Below are 21,752 nucleotides of genomic sequence, written 5' to 3'. Positions count from 1 at the left end.
AAACTCCCCTGGAATCAATTAAAGGCTCTGTCAAAGATGGAACACCTGCAGATCAGAGCAAGACAGCAGGATGCTGAGGCTTCTCTTGCTTTCATGTAATGGGTACCTGACTGGCAACACAGAGCTCTTTATGGAGCCATTCAATAGGTTAACAATAACAAGTTAAAGGAACCCTTAGTCCTTTCATCCCACTAGGAGGCCAGATAGTGCAGGTCTGATATAATCTTAATAGTGACATTTTAGTGAAAGGTTATAATGTCATAATTTTAGCTAGAAAAAGAGCATAGGTGAAGGGAACATGACAAGGTACACTACACGAAGAGCAGGGCTTGCCGTTGCAGAGATTTGACCTAAAAAAGTGTATTTGTACTCTGTGTTAATTTATATTTTACATGTACAATCATGTAATTTTAAAAGCTGAATCATAACATCATTTCACCTCTAACAGATACCAACACTTTATACCATTTCTTCATGCCTTTGCAGTTACCCTGTTTTCCCCTTTAGCTGGACTAATCCCAGGATGGAGGAAACAGAAGATGTTAGGTGCATTATCTAAACATGGATTTAAGAATATGAGACCTACAATAAAATTATGGGAATTCAATGATGTAAAGGCAAAATGTCAGTAAAAGAAACAGGACAGATGCAAACAAATGAGGAGGACAATAGGGCATATTTCAGGTAAACCAATGTAACCAAGAAGTATGACTAATAATTTAGGCAAAGATCTAAAACAAAAGGGATCAACCAAAGGGCAGGAGAAACTAGAAATAAGGCTGTGACTGAATGAATGCCTAGAAAATGACAGATGTTTGCATTAATGCTAAAGCAAGAAGACTCGAATGAGACTTGGGTAACATTTGACAAGTCATAGTGGGAACCAACGAGCCACGACTAAGATCATGGCAATTCACAAAGCATAATACCTGATGTGCTCAGAAGTAAATGCAAAGTTAAACTACACTGAAACTATTTTTAAAAAATAATGAAGCACATTACTCTGTAGTATACACTATAATGATTAGGCTATTACTGTAGAAAATGCAAAAAAGTTACCTAGTAGTGTATTTGTGTCTTCTTAAATACTAAACACACTGCTTCTTCTTCTTCTTCCTGTTTTTTTTTCTTTCATCAGGCTCCCATGTGATGAAGGTGACAGCAAATGATGCAGATGATGACACTACCCCTAATGGCATGGTGCGCTACAGAATACTCTCCCAGTCACCCCACAGCCCAATTCCTAACATGTTCACAATCAACAGCGAGACTGGGGACATTGTGACAGTTGCAGCCGGGCTGGACAGAGAGGTTAGTCCCAGCATTTCAAAGCTCTGAATGTTGAAGTGTATTTTCCCATCATGCAATCTGGTTACAAACTTTAAGGTTTATTCTTTGTTTTTGAAACAAACAATATATTTTTTAACATTTTCTTGTACATTTTAAAACAGACATCCAGTCTATTCTCCATTATCATTTCTCTGTAGTGGAAGACAGTACCTGAAATGTTTCATGCTATATTGGCCCATCTGTTAGCTTAAGTGCGTAAGGTGCAAATACATCTAAATCTTCCACCCAGTCTGTAAATCTTGCTCCTCTACTTACTTTGAAATGAATCAAGTCTTTAATTGATCCACCATTATTTTCTGACGTGGTGATTATATCATTTAACTTACCAAATGCTACTTAAATTGCACTATGAAGATAATTCAGTTCTTCATTCACTTAAATTTCAGAGTCACTTATTCCCATACAGAATCATTGGAAGCCAAAATCTATCCCAGCAGCCCAGAGCACAAAGCAGGAACAAATTATTAAAAGGGTGCCAGTAGATGAAAGGACACAATCATGCCCACACTCACCTTGCATCAATTTAGCATGCATCTCCAATCAGCCTAACACACACATCTTTGGGATATGAAACCATAGTGAATAGCAAGTACTGTGGCGAGTATGCAGATTCTACATAGACAGTGACAATTGTGACCTGAGATTAGACAAAAATTAATTTTCACTCAGAGATGAAATTATATCACAACCCGTTAAAGCATGAAAGTGAGGTCAAAATACGAACATGGGTCACAGCCAAAAAAAAGTCAACCATTGAACTAAACCAATCTGTGGGTTGAAAATCAAAATGCAAAAAGAGAGCAGAAAGTCCTAGCCATTCTTAAGAGTTCCATTCTCTAACTAAAATACTGTAAATGGAGTAGCTCTTCATTATGAGTTTTGATTTATGCAAAAGGCTTGGATGTGGGGCAGTGCACATCTCAATTTTAAAAATGATTTAATCCGTGATGTCAAACACAACATGTAGTGTTATGCTGTGCCTGGTAATCAGGGGTCTTACTACAAACAAATGTGAAGTTCAAAACAGCATCACAGGAAAACTACAGTATTTACTCGCGTTTATGTTCTCCCGCGGATAAGTCGGGGTTCGATTTTACTGTATAATTTCCGGTATTTTCTAATGTCAGTCATATAAGTTGAATGTGGAAAGCTCATGCTACTGGTGCAAGAGATTATGATATGCTAACATCTACCTGAGAGAGTAAACACAGAGGACAGTGCCTTTTTTATCTATATTTTGTGCCTACGTGACCACACGGTAATACCCAAGCTATTCTGAAATGACATTTGCACTGTTTTGTGTTATTTGTATCTCACACCCTGAATACATCTTTATCATAAGAGCATACCTTATCTACGATGGAGCATTCAATGACAAGAAAATATGAAGTTAGTTTTAAATTAAAAGTCGTTGAAATGTTGAAAGAAATTGGTAACTGTGCTGCTGCAACAAAACTCGATGAGTCTGAGAAACTGGTGGGGTCTGATTTTATGATTGATTTTTCGGGTTTCAAGACCCGACTTATACGCGAGTATATATGGTATACATAAGAATAGTGACAAGAGAAATAATAACAGTAGTATTATAGGTAAATTAATATTGGGATTCATAGCAGTGACTGGGCCAGGAATCTAACCAATGCCACTGGAAGCAGGTAGCAGCACTAACTACTGTGCCACACCAACAAAGACAAAAGTGGAAACATAAATATGAACTATGGTTGTGAGGGCTGCACCTTCCTTTTTTATTTCTACATCTTTCTTTATTATCTATATGACTAATAAAGGCTTTGAATGTGAACATTTTAGTTTAAAACAGTTAGGAACGATTTACTGTAATAATAAAAGCTACATCAGAATAATTTTTATTCCAGTATTGTACAGCTACATAGTTTATTTCTTTCTAGTTGTTATGTTTCAACAGTATTATTAAGAATTTGACATGTAGTTTTTTAAGTATGAGCAATAAAGTAGCTCTGTTCCCTGAATAAATTAGATTAGGAGTTGTAATAAATGGCTGTTCCAACCAGAAGCATTTTTAGGATTTCAACAAAATAATTCAGATTGTTCTTGAAAAATGATCACTTATATAATATCCATATGACTGGGATGATGAAAAAGTTTGGTAAGTCTAAGTAATGTTTTGAACTGCTTTGCTATTTCCTGTAATTTAGCAGAATAGATAACACACAAGCGGCATTCTGTAATGTACATTAATGTAATGTCTCGGTTTTAAGGCCAGCAACACAATTGGAAAAAAATGATATTGTAGTTGGTTGATACTTCTTTGTGGGCGGCACGGTGGTTCAGTGGTAGCGCTGCTGCCTCGCAGTTAGGAGACCCAGGTTCACTTCCTTGCAAGTTCTCCCTGTGTCTGCGTGGGTTTACTCCGGGTGCTCCAGTTTCCTCCCACAGTCCAAAGACATGCAGGTTGGGTGGATTGGTGATCCTAAATTGTCCTTAGTGTGGGTGTGTGTGTGTGTGTGTGCCCTGTGGTGGGCTGGCACCCTGCCCAGGGTTTGTTTCCTGCCTTGCACCCTGTGTTGGCTGGGATTGGCTCTAGCGGACCCCCATGACCCTGTAGTTAGGATATTGTGGGTTGGATAATGGATGATACTTCTATACAGAGTAGCTTAATGTGCACTATAGATAACAATGCATTGAAGAAGTTTGACAATGATGGAAAAACTACAGAACTACTTTGACAGACATCTATGAATTAATGTACTGCCCTATGGGATGGCAGTGGGCACACTGGGTATGTTTGATAATAGTTCTTGGACAAAGTTGTTATGAAATCCCATACCTTGTTCAGTCTTTTGGCCTTTTAATAACTTTCCCTATTTTCCAAAGGTGTGCAGATTAGGTTAATTTATGACTGTAAATCGTTTTATTGTGTTTCTGTGTCTGTCTGATCATGCCCTACAGTGGATTGGTACCCAGACCACAGTTGGTACCTGCCTTTCTAGTTCTGCTGGGGTAGGCTGCCCCTCCACACAGCACTCAAGTTGGATTGGATAGCTTTGGTAAATGGATGTTAGGGCAGCTTTGAGGTGCAATCTCTCCATAGATAGTGTGTGCATGGCCTTATCCATTTGTACAGACAGTTTGTTTTTAAATGGTGCCCCTTGATGGGACATTTACTGTATTCGAATTCCAAACTAACATTATAAGGCTTTTCTATGTTTAGTGCCTCTAGGAATGTATTAAGATGGATTTATTGAAAAGACTGCAAATCAATTGCATTATTCCTGCACACTATTTTCTGACATTTGTTATTTGAAAGAGGTCAAATCAGGTTTGTTAATTTGAATTATGCCACCTCAAAATCAATTATTTTGACACTTGGTATAATCAAGCATACTGGAAAACAACAAAAACATTTATTTGTGTGGCATATTTAAATACACAAATGTAGCTCAAAGTACTTTGCAATAATAATACATACATCAAAAAGTTTAAGAAAAAGAAAGTGAAAACCAATTATTTATAAGATGTTATTTAAGAAGAGACGGTAATTGCCCAGCTTAATAATCAAATGGTCAGGGAGGAGACAAAAATGAGAAGTCTAGATGGCAAGGCAGCTAAAGGAAAGAAACCTCTAGGGGTTCAGGATTCCAAGGCCAAAAGACTCTCCATCCCTGTTAAGCATTTTAAGAAACAAAAATATGTTGATTGTTATTGGTTACAGGAATATGAGAATAGCCTTGAGTAGATTTCTTCCTTCTTCCCAGCATCAAATATGGTTAAAATGTTCAGATGACAGTGGTGGCACCATGGAATACCAAAAAGAGAAAAATGGAAAAGTAGTAATGAGTGACTAGTCTATAAAACAACGGTTTTAACAATGAGCCAGTCCACAGCCCCAACACACTTTCAAATACACTTTGTTAAACAAGTAAAAAAATGAAGAAATCAATGAAAAAGCCAAATTAACTATACAGATTATTATTATTATTTTAAGTTCTCCAGTTCTTGCATACTGTATATACAGTCTTGAAGTTGTCCACATTTTTGATGCATACAAGCAAAATGTAGCCTCACCATTTCTTTTACACTTCACCCTTGGAATATTAAGTAAACCATTCTTAAAATATCTAAGATTGCTATTTTGGGGAGAGACACTCTAAAATCAAAGTGTAGAATTGTTCAGACCCTTAGGCACATTTATGAGTATCTTAAAATCAGTCCTAAAGGACACAGACAGCCAGTGTAATGGTGCTAAGTCTGCTGTAATTGTTCTGATTTTTAACTTTGTTTTGTTTAAGGAAATATTACTCATCCATTCTGTGATACTAGTAAGTCATTGGATCAGAGATTTTAAAGCTTCTTGGTCATCTAGAACTAACAATAAATAAATCTTAATTTTGTCATCATTGCTATGATAATTGACTTTATGTTTCAGTATGACTGAACCTAATGGGAGCATAATGAGTCAAAAAGGGCTCTAAACAGACCATATGACATACCACACATAATTGGGATCTCCGGCACATAATCACCATAACTTCATGAAGAATTTTCTTCCTTTTATTTATGAGTGAAATCAGCTGAAGGCACTGATATTGAATGCTTTACTCAGATCCACTAGAATAAAAATATATCATTTGTTTCAGTAATTCTGTAAGTCATTAACTATTTTATCCAAAGCCATTTCTATACTATTATAAGGCATCACTAGTTGATAATATTTAATTTTTTGTACAATCATTTAACATTTTAGAGAAATAGGAACATCATTCAACTTAATCTAAAATTGTTGTATTTAATAAGCCTTCAGTATTTTGTAGAAGATGTTAATTTAGATTTTTTCCCCCATATGTGCTCAGTCTTACTATGCTTCTCTTTTGAGTTTTCTCACGTCTTGAGTTTTAGATTGGGTTAAGTAAACTTTATTATCCCAGAGGGCATTTTTTTTCCATGATATTACAGCCATGATGATTGTTTAGTTTTTCAGGGGCTACTATATTGTCATATATTTGCCTTAGAACTGTTGACATTTCTGTTTTACAGTTGAGTCTGTATTAGAATAGTTATTAAAATAAGACTATTAATTATATTAGTAAAGGTACTGGCATCTGCCACATAAAAAAGTCTTAGAATGCATTCTTATTTTAAGCTATTTAAAATAACGATAATTATTACCCTGTTAAACTAAAGATAATATGAAAGTGTTGTGACCACCAGGGAACTCTAGCCGCCCTAAACACCTGAACATACCAGTCACCGGCACAAGTGTTGCACAGCACACATTTTATTTGAGTGGTGAAACACTTTTCCTTCACTCCTCACTCGTGCAGCACAGTACACAGTCCACAGTATCACACAGCCAGCACAAATAAAGAGGACTGTCTTCTGTCTTTCTCTTCATCTCCTTCCACTTTCACTCCTCCTGTTGTCCTCCTCCGACTCTGGCCCTGGAATGAAGGCAGGCCACTCCTCTTATGCTGCACCTGGGAGTACTCCAGGTGACTCGTTAGCAAGATCTTGAAGTTCTCCCAAGTGTGGTGGTAGCCCGACAAAATAGCAATCTGTAGCTACTGTAGCACCTCCTGGCAGCACCCCCAGAACCTAACAGGGCTGAACCAATAAATAACAAGCCCCATATAGCCATGTAAGAATCCGAGGTGCTCTTGAACCCCAGGGGGACTACCAAATAGCAGCTCAGGAGAGAGAGAATCCATAATAAGCCATCTCCCCCTGTCCTTCTATTACAGAAGTGTCCCAGCCGGGTAATGGTGCTGGCTGCCATCTGTTGCAGTGTACTATTGGAATAAATATATAAATTTGGTTCTTATTTCTTGAAAAGTATTGCACTGTTTTGTAAAGTAATGATTGTCCATATATTAATCTTCTGTGTAGAAGTTGCACTGTAGAGTTATGCCGAACACAGATTTTGAATTTTCCACTCTATCAGTTTTTATTGAACAGAATAGATGTTGCCTTTAAAGTCTGAAACTGATATGACTGCCAAAGTTTGGCGTGCACTTAAAGTATGAAGGCATGCCAAGAAAAGGTCTGTGACTGGCAATATGTCTGGAACCCTAATTAGCTTGTGAACTGTATTTATCAACTAATGCTTGCAGTGACTGTACACACCAGTAAAATGCTTAGGTCGCTCAACTGGCCATATCTCAATTATAATGTTAACAAACCTATACTGTCACAATGTAACGTTAATCAGATCGAAGCGGTTTGACTGTGTGTTCAACCTAATTGGTGTGTTCCTGTGTGTAAATGATGCATGGATTAATTATACCTGAAGACTGGTGCAAGTGTTCTGAGCCTGTACTCAGTTAAGAGCACTTTACAAAAATAAATTGAATTGAATTGGATGTGAAAAAGATAGACAAAGATGGAAGTGATATTAGTTAATTTAAGTGTAATACTCAAAGGTAGAGTCAGTGTTAGTTCTACAACATAAAGTATACTCTTTGCTACGTAAGTTTATTGACATGGATTTAAAGAGCAGTTTCGTTTTGTTGGATAAAGTGTGCATTTCAAAACAAAAATGTGTCTCAAACACCCGGCCTATGTTTACTTCGGCCATAAAACAGGCCTGCAAGCATTTTTTTTTCATTCACCTGGGGCCTCATGTATAACGCCGTGCGTAGAATTCGCACTATAACATGGCGTAAGCAAAAAGCTGAAATGTGCTTACGCACAGAAAAATCCAGATGCAGGAATCTGTGCGTACTCCATCTTCCGCGTTCTTCTGCTACATAAATCCCAGTCAGCGCGAAAAGTAACGTTCGTGCAAGCGCTTCATGTAACGCCCCCAACTCCTCCCTGAATTACGCCTCTTTGAATATGCAAATCAATATAAATCGCCCTTAAGCCTTCTGTGAAAAGACAATTGGAAAAGCACGGGGGAAAATACTGTATAAGAATTTCAGCCAAAATCAAGTGGAGGCAAAGGAAAAACATACTATTTGTTCAAATAAACCGTGGTATAATCAATAAAAGGAAGTTGATTGAGTGGCATAGTGTGTTGGAGAAACTTGAAAGCTCACGTTCACAAAGTCGCACAGTGCCGGAAATAAAAAAGAAATCACATATCAAAGTCTCCGTGAAAAGGCGAGTTGTAGCCCACTGTCTGAGTGTCATAGGAAAGCTTATTAGAGTACAGAGAAAAAAAAGGCACACAGTGGGGAAAAAGCACGAAATGTCAACTTCAATCTCGAAATTTCCACTTCATCTTAAAATCATTTAATTAACCAGTTTCCCAAATTACATCGTAATTAAAGTATAGCACGTTAAATGCTTTGTTTTGCATGTGATCTTCTATGTGCTCTATGTGTGTGAATCACTACTTGCTTCTAAAACCGTCTCTCTTCCTCTGAAAGGACACAGAATCCATTACATTCATGATATTACAGCTCTCTGAATAACTAAAATACTGAGATGTATATGTGATATCATTTTCATGATCATAGGAGTTAAAGCACGTTATTAAACATGGGTTTCAGGGTAGCGCAGTGATAGTGCGCGACCTTCGATGAAATTATTTATTGCAGCAGTACTCAGGGGCGGCTCTAGGCTTGTGGTGGCCCTGGGCAGAGGGAGAATCGATGGCCTGTTCGCCCACCAATGTCAATATGGTATCTTCTGCCCGGTGGATGGCCACGTCTGTTGCGGGCACTGCATAGCCACCTCGTGCTCATGACACAAGCGTTTAACTTTTGTCGAAATTTGCCTCTGCGTTTTTAGCCATGTCGTTATTTTCTCTTTCTGTTTTATATTCAATATATATTGGCGTGGCCGCCTCTGCAGTCCTTGCTTTTCTTTCTCCAAGTAACCGATCACCACACAATCAGCTCTGTAATAGACATTAAGTCATCTGTAAGCTTAGCATGCCGATTCTTCAGAATGTTTAAGGAACATTGAAATATCTTCGTAGTACATGTTTAATTATTCTATCCTTCACGGCAGTCCCAGTGAAGAATATAGATTATTTAAATGAAGTTAAAGTTTTATCTGTATAATATAATAAACATATTTTGCTGCATTTCATCTTAAAAATGATATCGTCATCATATGTAAATACGCGCTTTATAAAGTGGCACAAGTTGTGTAATATTATAACTGTAGTGCAAGTTTACAGTGAGATAATTATACTTATAAGGAAAACTGTTCTACAAGAAGCACTTGATTGAGTGCGTTTGAAGTTCTTGGGATGAAACTGTTTCTGAACCGCGAGGTCCGTACAAGAAAGGCTTTGAAACGTTTTGACGTGGCTGAGGTAACGTGTGCTTGAAGCTGTAAACCGATAATTCTCTTTCCGATCAGCTGCTGCTGTGATTTCCTACTCAGATACAGTGATATAAATACTCCGAGTGGTGCAGTGAGAGTAATATGGAAAAAGATGATCTGCTGTGGCAACTCCTAACGGGAGCAGCAACAAGAAGAAGAAGGTGCAGTTAGAGTAACAACGCTAAAGCAGTTATGGTATTTGGAATACTATGGCAATTTCCTGGACCATTATATTGTTACAAGTTAATTACAATCAGATGCATTACACTAATAAACAATATGTGGTTAGTTTCAGTGTATTTATAAAGCCGCGTCAGGAAAATAATGAGTAACCACACAGGAACAGTAGTATTGATTTGATGCTGGGTGCCGCCAGTCTGCAAAACCGAGCGGAGAACTTGCGTACGACAAGGTATGAGGTACCGTGGAAAAGTGCATGGCTTTACGGCAAGTGTACAACAACAACATTTATTTATATAGCACATTTTCATACAAAAAAATGTAGCTCAAAGTGCTTTACATAATGAAGAATAGAAAATTAAGAGACACAGTAAGAAAATAAAATAAGTCAACATTAATTAACATAGAATAAGAATAAGGTCAAGTGTAGGTTTTATACATCGCGATTTAAACGTGGAAAAATTGTTACGCAACATTTCTGTGCGTACGCACCATTTATACATGAGGCCCCTGATGTCTTGTGGTTAGTATGTGCATCTGCCTGCAGACCTACATTAAAACATAATATACACAAAATAACCACAATTCTAAATTTTACAAATGTTTAAAATACATTAAACAAAAAAATACAAAAACAACATGAATGAATGCCAGAAAACTAATGTTCAAAAGTGCAATTATCAAGACCTGGTTGCTGCAGAAAAGATCCAAATATCTGACAATCTGTATTGTGTACCCAGGGTTCATCTTACCAATAAAAAGGGCTGACTTTTATGACATATTGGCATCTGTCGTTAACCTCATTGCATCATCTGACTATAATTTACAAGTCTGTGGTCACCGGTGTTCTGACATTTCAGCATACCTATCAGAATGGCATACTGTGGGCTAATGCGCATGCGCAGAACGTTAACACGCTTTTTGCGCATGCACTAAACTTTGTTTTGCTCTTGTCTATCATTTCAGGATACCACCGACTAAAAGTAAGTAATTGCACATTATTAGTACCATTTTTACTGTCCATTTGTTATATGGCTACAGTTTGAGAGCAGTACACTCATAAAAAACGTAGTTGTACTGTTTGAAAGTGAAGTTTTATTATAGTTTTCTGAAGTTGTTTCTTGCGGGTTTAGCAAGATACTTCATGCACATTGCATAGATATAGCTATCAGTTTGCACTACCGGTATGCTATTCTGACAAAGTATGCTGAAATGTCAGAACACCAGACAAAGCAACTTTGTGCACAGTAAAGTGAGCAGTTAGCACATAAAGGCTATCAGAAAAAAAAGTTAAGGTACAGTCATAATCTGTTAACACGAGAGCTTAATTTGCTCTTGTTGTTTTAGTAATGTAGATGATTATTTTTATTGGTAGCAACTTTGCAAAGCTATAATAAATCTGTCTCATATGGTCCAAATCCTTAAAGTATAAAATACAATTGTCTATCTTCTATTGTAAATTAAATAATAAAGCTTGTTGAAAAAACAACTAATATGCAGTAGCCATTAAATAAAATGTGACTTGATTGAGTGATTGACCGAGATAATATGGTTAATCTTTATTTATTAATCCTTTTAGTGTTCAGTACACCTTTAACATGGGAGGATAGTCTTGAATGTCATGGATGAAGAGTGATCAGTTAGTTTAATAGTGTACAGACTGTTGGGGCTGGAATATTAGCTGCATTTATTTTCTTAATTTTATGTGGTGTTTCTTGTATGATTTTGTGCCTACAGCAGGCTGAAAGAAATCATTTGTAGCATGAACACTGCCTCAAGAAAATATCAGTATCCAGCTGATGGAAACCCTAGAAAAGTGCATTTTTATATTTGATTACCTGCTTGGCAGAAAATGCTTCAGTCCTGCTAGGTAATCAGACCTGAAATAGACTTGAAATAATCTTTGATCAAAAGCATTAGGAATATGCAAGAAAGGGGATACCCTCTCATCTTTGACTAAGGTGATTACAGATTTCTTTCAGTTAAGATAAAAACACAGAAAGGCATCTCATAGAAATAAAAATGCCAGCAGCATGTTTACATTTTTTTCCCTAATGTTGCATTTCGAAGATAATTTTTTTATTCTATACCAGCAATTTTTTAAATGAACTTGACTGGTAATACTTTTTACCTTTTTTTAACTGGATGACTTGTTTTGCAAAGCCCCAATGTTATTCTGAGCCTGTGCTGCACACATTTTGCAAAGTTTGCAAGAGGCTGACCTCTCAGTGAATTAATTAATGTTCAGACACAGTTTTTAAGTGGACTTAAAAATGCCATACACCAAATATCTCCGAAAAAATGCTCTTAGGCTCTGAAGGTGTGCAATTTAATTATGCTTGAATATAATGATAGCTTGCTAAAATTTAAAAAGACACTTTTACGTGTTAAAAAAGGTCAAAAATGCTCCTTTAATAAATTCATTTTGACTTTTATTTTAGTTAAACTGTTAAATGAACACTCCAACCATTTTTAAGCCCATTAATTGATAGGAGGGCAGTTTATTTATACTTGACAAAATTTGCGGAGTTTTTGTGTTTTATTCAAATTATTCAAATACTTTTTACTGTACATTCACTATAACAGACATTAGTCATATCCAGAAGTCTCATGTCATTCTTCCTTTTCCCTTTTTATATGTACTTTGTATCCTGTTTGCCTCTTACATTTTTGTTAATAACTTTCAGATCAACAGTATTTATCTTTGCAAGTCTTTTAACTTATATGTGATACCTGGTCTGTCAAGTCTTACATTTTGAAACTCATCAAACTCATCTCTAGACCATGCATTACAAATAATTATTAAAAGATATTTTATGATCTTCAGTATAAATTTCAGACACAAGTCATAAAATAGGGTGCACCTTAACTGACAAAAGAATCCTTCTACTTTAAGAAACTATTCTAAGTATCTACAATATATTATGCATTTTGTGAAACTTCATCTTGTATAACACAATTTGTTGTAAGAATTTTAGAAAGCAAGTATGATTACAATACCTTATTATATGGATACTTGTGGCTAGAATTAATTGAATTTGGCGTTACGCAACATTAAGTGATCACTGAATGAGCCAAATTCAGCTAGTTTTAGGCTTTTGTGCTTACCATCCCAGAACGTTTTCCTAATTAATGTCAGGAGGATACTATATAAAACCTCTTAAAGAGTGCTGCTAATTGAAATAACTTGCCTACGAAACATATCTGTCTGACATTTGTCCTGCACCATATAATCTTGTGTATGGATGATTACTTTGGACAAAAATGAAATAAATAAATATACAAATAAGTACATGGTAAAATGTGATATTTAGTAAAGAATGACATGATTTGTGAGCCTAAATAATTAAGCATGCCACAAAATAGATGTATAACATAAATATATTTTGTTGCTTATTTCTTTATGTATTAATAGAGTCTTTCCTTCATTTATTTATTTATTCTGTTGATCCGAACGCAACATAAAATGCACTTTGAAATAAAAACTGTCATATTCATCCATCTGATCTGGATCTATGCTATGGACACACACTTACACAACTTTAAGCATTCTCAGCTACAACCATTATAAGTTGCTCTCTCACAATTATTAAACCAATCCTTAATCTATTTTATGTTAATGGGACAAAATGGCAGTGTTTATGTAAAGTTGAATTTATGTTATTAGAACATTAGAACACTCTAGACGAGAACAGGCCATTCAGCCCAACGAAGCTCGCCAGTCCTATCCACTCATTTCTTCCAAAAAAACATCAAGTTGAGTTTTGAAAGTCCCTAACGTCTTACTGTCTACCACACTACTTGGTAGCTTATTCCAAGTGTCTATCGTTCTTTATGTAAAGAAAAACTTCCTAATGTTTGTGTGAAATTTACCCTTAACAAATTTCCTACTGTGTCCACATGTTCTTGATGAACTCATTTTAAAATAACAGTCTTGATCCACTGCACTAATTCCCTTCATAATTTTAAACACTTCAATCATGTCACCTCTTAATCTTCTTTTGCTTAAACTGTTTGAGCTCAGCTCTTTTAATCTTTCCTCATAATTCAACCCCTGTAGTCCTGGAATCAGCCTAGTTGCTCTTCTCTGGACCTTTTCTAGTGCTGCTATGTCCTTTTTGAAGCCTGGAGACCAAAACTGCACACAGTACTCAAGATGAGGCCTCACCAGTGCATTATAAAGGTTGAGCATAACCTCCTTGGTCTTGTACTCCACAGATCGTGCTATACAACCCAACATTTTGTTTGCCTTCTTAATGGCTTCTGAACACTGTCGGGAAGTCGATAGCCAAGAGTCCACAATAACTCCTAAATCCTTCTTATAAGGTGTGCTCTCAATTTTCCCACCATCCATTTTTTTCTGATAACGTTTGTGAGTATTCATGTTACTATCCTGTTTTATTCTCAGTCATTCATCAGTCTGGCATGTCTTGCTGGTTAAATATTGTATTTGCCTACTTTTGTTATGGTATAACATCACCTGATCACATTCTGAAATTGTGATCATGTTCCTGAAACCTCCATTCATATAACTGCATGAGTTAAACACATGTTAAGCACGTTGATCTTTTTCTATCTTTTAGTCTTATTCTGTCATACTTTGCCTCATTTGCATTCACTGAGATGACTAACATAGAGTTTCAAAAATTTCAAACACAGTGTTCGAGTTTATCTAGCAGAATTCTTTCAATTAAATGGTGAATCATATACAGTACTGGGGAACCTGAAAGAAATGAAGACAAAATGCCTTGAAGCCAGAATTCAGAATGTCTTTTTCAGAAAAAGGGTCATGAAAATCTGAACCAAACTGAAGAGTCATGTACTTGTCATAGAATTCTTGATGACATTTAAAAAAATATCTTATGAATGGACAGCTTAGCTGTTACCTTACCAAATGAGTAGCCCCCTTTTCTTTGTAATTTTGAGTATCTTACTCACTTTTTACTTTGGTCGCATTGTTGAAGCCTTTCTTCATTTTCATGTTAGCCTTGATCTAAATCATTTTGATCACATATTTGTATATTTTGGTTCAATTCTTATATCGGTTCCTTACATTTTCTTTTTGATCATCTTAATGTAATCTACATTTTGATCTTTCTTGTAAACTTTGCATTTTATATTATAATGCAGTCTGTTTTGGAACACCTTTTTCTAATTCTTAAATGCTCTGTCATAGTTAACCCCACCTTGGTCTTTTATCTGTTCAGTTCATAAGCTTTCTTACCAAAAAGAGTTTTAAAAACAAAGCAGTATCCTGCCGATTCATCATGGTCACATTTTTATGTATTAGTATTTATTTGCACCAATTTCAAATAGAACAAACTTTTATGAACCTGTGCCATACATTAAACCTGGGGTGACTTTTAAAGACTCTGCTAATTTTGCTGCAACAGATGTATAAATGTGAGTGATCCAGCACAAATCTCTTTATACAATACTACTATGGCCCTGCACTTTTTCTGTCATTTTAGCCATCAGAGCAGAGTTATAACAAGCTCTTTGATGGATGTCTCAGGACTTCACACATTTCAGCGTCTCAGAGTCTGAAAACCAGCCAGGAAAGCATGACTTCACCGAACTGTCCTCACAAATTAATGAGCAATATAAAATCAAAATTGCTACCATTAGACAAATGTTCCTTAAATTAGGAGATAATCATTTACTGAAGACAACAGTCTTGTTCATTCAGCTCCCTAACATTTGACTACATTTTTCCTCCTCCTAAAAATGACTTGCTGATGATCTTAATGACAAGAAGGCAGCATTTTGTGTAATGGCAATTTGTCTAACGAGCCTACCACCATCTTTATGCTGCTGTTATCACCGTGTGCTGCAGTGATTAGATGGATAATAGACAATGGGTCACAGACATCTCCTTCGGGAAATACATTTGTATTTCTAATACTACAAATTGTGTTTTGCTAATTATTGCATCTTTTAAAGGCTTTATTATGACGATGTGCCAGACAAGTACACGTTTACTGCAAACCTAAGATATGTCTTACAAAGAGAAGTCAAGCATAATGACTCCTTTCATTGGCTGACTAAACTGATTACAATATGCAAGCTTTCGAGGAAACTTAGGCCCGCCCCTTCTTCAGGCAAACCTATTAGAAGAGGCCTGAGTTGCCTCAAAAGCTTGCATATTATAATCTGTTTAGTCATCCAATAAAAGGTGTCATTTTGCTTAACTTCTCATTGCATCCATTATGGCTAACACGGTACAACACCCTACTACTATTTCTTACAAACAAAGAGGAAAAAAAAATCTGAGCTGATGCCTATATACTGTTTATCTTGTGCTTAATATTAATCTGGAAATTAACCTTTGTTTTCTTAATTGTAAAGGATTTATGAGTAACATAAATGAGCTACAAAACAAGGTTGTAAAAGTTCGTAAATAAAATATTTAGAATAGCGTTCCTTTTTTACCTCTGAATGACTTGTAGTTAAAGAACAACCTAACTTCTCCTCAGAATAAAGCTATTAACTGCCACTGTAATTATGATAATCAGATGTAAAACCATCAGAAAAATTATAGACATTATACGTTGGTGCATTATCATCTTAGACACCCCAATGTATGTAAGAGAATCTAAAAATCAAATAACAAGCAATCAAGATATCAGAAGCCTGCAATTACTGCTACTGTTTGTTTTTAAAGATGCTCTTCCCCTGAGAAAATGTGTGCTAATCTTTTCAAACCACAGGCAAGTTTACTCCTTGGATCCTATGTTGAGACTTTTCAATGTGTATCTTGTGCTCATGAAGATGTAGTAGTGCTGATGGTGATCATTAATTTCAATGCAACTGGTAAATCAAATTCCTCAAGTAAGATTCACAGTTTCCTCTCCTGCTTCTTTCTGTTTACTGTTAGATTAGAGGACAGCAAATCAGATTTTCATCAGATTTTTCGACTTGAAAGAATCCTTCATGGATGGCAAGTTGATGGTCTATGCTTCTGACACACACAGTCTTGGGGTGAAATAAAGTCAATTTGTGTCTGGTGATTTCCTGAGATAGAAACGGAACTTCTACCCTTTAAGGCATGTTCAGCCAGTTTAATTGCCAGTATGTCTTGTAGATCACCAGGACCCAACCGTCCATGAAGAGTAATATCATAAAACTTGAACTTTACTGTCATGTTTGTGCGGAAAAATAATACTTAATGTTTAACTGGAGAGTGTATAGACTTCAGAAAGGTATAGCATAAACTGTGGCATTACTACTGGTTTTGGAACCTTCTGTGGAGCTTACATATTCCTCCTTTCTCCATATGAGTTTCCCAATGGCCTGCAAATTTGTCTTGTTATGTTGTGAAATCTTATACTTTCTACATACTTTCATGTAGTAGTCTAGAGCATTTTAAATACAATGAAAAAGAATGCAGTGACACTCACAAAATAAAAATAAAGCTGAACGCAAAAACAGTATGTGCCTAGTGTGCATCTATATTTTGTTTAATATTTAAATGTATATAAACAATATTTTAGTTATTTTTAAATCTTATGGAACATATGTATATCTACTCTCTCTCTCGCTCTCGCTCTCTCTCTCTATATATATATATATATATATATATATATATATATATATATATATATATATATATATATATATATATATATATATACTAATAAAATACCCGCGCTTGGCAGCGTAGAAGTAGTGTGTTAAAGAAGTTATGAAAAAGAAAAGGAAACATTTTAAAAATAACATAACATGATTGTCAATGTAATTGTTTTGTGACTGTTATGAGTGTTGCTGTCATCAAGGATTTGATTATCATTATTTCTTTCAATCAGGTTCGTATTTGGAGGATGTGTTGCGTTCAAGTTATATTCCATGTTTGTCAACCACTGTAAAGATAACAGGTTTCATTCATCGAAGTGTTCACTACCCAAATCGGTACTCGTTTAACAGGCTTTCCCTGGTATTAAGTTGTGGATTTGCCTGCAAATATTTAGTGTCAGCGTGTCTATGAACTTAACTTAAACTTAAGCTTTACACCTTGCTTTCCTATTGATATGTCTACAAAGGCTTGTTCAGATTCAGAGGGTTGTTCCTTTCTTACTGCATCAATAAACAGCTCGTCTTCCTCTTTATCTGAGACATCACACACTGCATGCACGGGTTTACCTTTCGCAGTCCTGCAAACTTTAGCGAAGAGGTTCAATTTACCACATTTTTTACACTGTCTTCCTTTGGCTGGACATTGACCTTTTCCACCGTGTGCTTTGTTTCCGCAGTACATGCACTTATGAATATGCTTGTATGCATCACTCGCTTCATATTCTTTTGCTGCCTTCTCAATTGTGTAATGTGTTTTTTGTTCAGCGCTATCTGGAGCTCTTGCTTTTTGTTTGTATACTGCGTACACAGTCAGTTTACGTGAGCCGCTCTGAGTACATGCATTGAAGGTTCTAAGCTGTGCTTGTGCTATCTCGTGCGATTTTGCAAAGTCCACGGCTTTATTTAATGTTAGCTAAGACCCGGCACTTAAAAGTTTCTCTCGCACTTTTGCTGAGTTTGTGCCAAACACTAGTCTGTCCCTGACCATCTCATCTTTGTTTGCATAAGCACAGTCCTTCACCAGCAATTTTACCTCCATTACAAAGTGATCAAAAGTCTCGTTTATACCCTGCGTCTTCTCATTAAACTTGTATCTCGCGAATATCTTGTGCGATCTTGCGATGTCCACGGCTTTATTTAATTTTAGCTCAGACCCGTCACTTAAAAGTTTCTCATGCACTTTCACTGAGTCTACAAAGGCTTGTTCAGATTCAGAGGGTTGTTCCTTTCTTACTGCATCAACAAACAGCTCGTCTTCCTCTTTATCTGAGACATCACACACTGCATGCACGGGTTTACCTTTCCCAGTGCTGCAAACTTTAGCGAACAATTTACCACATTGTTTACACTGTCTTTGGCTGGACATTGACTTTTTCCACCGTGTGCTTTGTTTCCTCAGTACCTGCACTTATGAATATGCTTGTATGCGTCACACGCTTCATATTCTTTTGCTGCCTTCTCAATTGTGTAATGCGTTTTTTGTTCAGCGCTCTTTGGAGCTCTTCTTTTTGTGTGCGTAGTGCGTTCACAGTCAGTTCACGTGAGCTGCTCGGAGTACATGCATTGAAGGTTCTCAGCTGTGCTTGTGCTATCTCATGCGATCTTGCGATGTCCACGGCTTTATTTAATGTGAGCTCAGACCTGGCACTTAAAGGTTTTTCTCCCACGTTTGCTGAGTTTGTGCCAAACACTATTTTATCCCTGACCATCTCATCTTTGTTTGCATAAGCACAGTCCTTCACCAGCAATTTTAACTCCATTACAAAGTGATCAAAAGTCTTGTTTATACCCTGCGTCCTCTCAGTAAACTTGTATCTCGCGAATATCGTATTCGTCTTAGGCATGACAAATGCCAGCGGCAGTGTGTCTATGAACTTAATTTAAACTTAAGGTTTACACCGTGCTTTGTTTCCGCAGTAGCTGCACTTATGAATATGCTTGTATGCGTCACTCGCTTCATATTCTTTTGCTGCCTTCCCAATTGTGTATTGCATTTTTTGTTCAGCGCTCTTTGGAGCTCTTGCTTTTCTCTGCGTACTGCGTTCACAGTCAGTTCACGTGAGCCGCTCTGAGTACATGCATAGAAGGCTCTCAGCTGTGCTTGTGCTATCTCGGGCAATTGTGCGATGTCCATGGCTTTATTTAATGTTAGCTAAGACCCGGCACTTAAAAGTTTCTCTCGCACTTTTGATGAGTTTGTGCCAAACACTATTCTATCCCTGACCATTTCATCTTTGTTTGCATAAGCACAGACCTTCACCCGCGAATATTTAGCGGCAGCGTGTCTATTGGATTGCTTCTGATGGACGGCCTTATATGGGCAGGCACTCAATTACGTGGGAGGCGTGACGATGAGGGACGCAACTCCACCTCACATGGCGACCGAGCTGCAGGCTATGGCCGTATATATGTACGTAAGTAGGTTTCAGTTATGACCATTACGTGTAGAATTTCGAAATGAAACCTGCCTAACTTTTGTAAGTAAGCTGTAAGGAATGAGCCTGCCAAATTTCAGCCTTCTACTTACACGGGAAGTTGGAGAATTAGTGATGAGTGAGTGAGTGAGTCAATGAGGGCTTTGCCTTTTATTAGTATAGATATATAAATAATCCTAACCCTAAAAGTGCAAAAATTTTGTGCAACGATTTTATGTAAAGTTTTTATGTGACTTTTTTATCACGCTTTAAATCTGCCTTATTTTTAAACCTACATATATATGTTTGGTATTATTGTTTTCAGAATTTATCGAACTTTAATGTGATGTTGTTAGAGTTTCATATTCTAAATTAGTTTTTAAATTACAAACTAAAATATCAAGAACTCACGTCCCGTGAGATGAGACTTTGTGCCAAAAGATTTAACCATGCCTGAGGCCAGAAATAAAAGAAAAAGAGTAGATGACAAAGACAGCTGCTGTACAGGCTTTTAAATGTTCGAAGCACTGCACGAGATGCAGACCACACGGCACACAGCAGCAGCAGCACCAGCAGAAACCCAGCAGCTGATCAAGCAAAGAGGAGGTAAAAAAAACTGTATTTGTTTCCCATTGTATCACCATTTAAGAGGTAGTTTCAGAGGAACAACCACATCTCCTTGGGGTGCATTCAGCCCCCCTCTTCACAAAACGAGCGGCAGAGATGCAAAGTGGCTGGCGCGTAGTGCAGGCAAGGGGGATTGGCGAGCAGGGGGTAAGCCCCCTACTAGAGTATATATTCTTTATTTCTTAAGATTCTTTAATTCATTTCTTAAGCTGCCTATAAAAAATGCAAAGAAAAGAATATATTATGTATTAAGTTCTGTTCCTTTGTAAGTTCCAGGTACCTACCTTGCACTTTCTTTTACTGGTATGGCCTATTGCTTCCTATGACTCTGGCTTTAACTTGAAATGGTGAAGTGCTTGGATAATTAGTTTAAGTGTGACCTCATAGGTAACATTACCACAGCAGAACATGCAGATGGACAGTTACTGTGTATCAAAGAAACACAGGTTAATAAAGTAAAAGGAGCAGGCACTGAATCTCATAACATAGCTTCCAATACCATTCTTTTTCTAAAACTACTTATCCAGAACAATGTCAAAGGGATCCATAAGTCATCTGAAGTGCACATAGTGTAAGGATATAGAGAGCCTAGCCTTGGACATGACTCCATTTCAATGTAGGAAACACACATGATGGGCCAATTTATGTTTGCTTCTTAGTCTTTAGATAGTGAGTGAGTTTACATACAAACAAAAAAACTGGAATAAGCTGAGTACCTGGTTTGTTAAAATCCCCCGTTTATACACACAAGTCCACTTTTAGAGTTGTTCTTTGGCAACATGCTCTAGTGTCCTAAAAATATGCAAAATAAAAAAAAAAAAAAAAGATTTAAAAATCTTAAATAGCTGCCATGAATCTAAAACCAAGCATGGAGCCTGTTTCTCCTGCCTCTTGAGATTGTGCTGCTAAGTTTAGCACTGTACATTCAGCTTATCAACATACATTTACTCATTTACAAAATACTGAGACAGATTATTTCAACCAGGAGAACAAATAATGCAATCACCTGAGCATTTGCCTCTGGAAATTTATCTTTGTGGATTTGTCCACCATTTTCTACCAAGCAAAGCTAACACAAACACCGGCTGACAATGTGCAACAGACATATGCAGACTTTAGAATCCTAAACTGCAGTGCAGCTAAGGGTTTACATGGCCACATAACTAGAAATGTACAAGCGTGTTAACCCAGCTTCTCAAACACCAATATCCCAGTTTCTCTAACTAGAATAAGATTATACGTGGTCATTTTGAAGCCAGGTTTCCTTTAATGACCAGGTTATTACAGTACATGTTAAACCCTTTGTGTACCAAGGAAAACTTTATTGCTTCATACAAATTGCGCTCCAGTTAGGAA

General features: G+C 36.7%; 1 protein-coding gene across 1 annotated transcript in view; it reads left to right on the top strand.

The window, feature by feature from the left end:
• cdh4 (cadherin 4, type 1, R-cadherin (retinal)) overlaps window positions 1-21,752 on the top strand; it is a 1,132,965-nt gene that overhangs the window by 952,282 nt on the left and 158,931 nt on the right. The window contains exon 8 of the mRNA XM_039735522.1: window positions 1,139-1,311. Coding sequence (XP_039591456.1) covers window positions 1,139-1,311 — 173 coding nt within the window. The remainder of the gene's footprint in view (window positions 1-1,138; window positions 1,312-21,752) is intronic.

This window comes from Polypterus senegalus, chromosome 14 (genome assembly GCF_016835505.1).
Source record: "Polypterus senegalus isolate Bchr_013 chromosome 14, ASM1683550v1, whole genome shotgun sequence".
Lineage (NCBI taxonomy): Eukaryota > Metazoa > Chordata > Cladistia > Polypteriformes > Polypteridae > Polypterus > Polypterus senegalus.
This window is presented reverse-complemented; position numbering and strand designations above follow the sequence as displayed.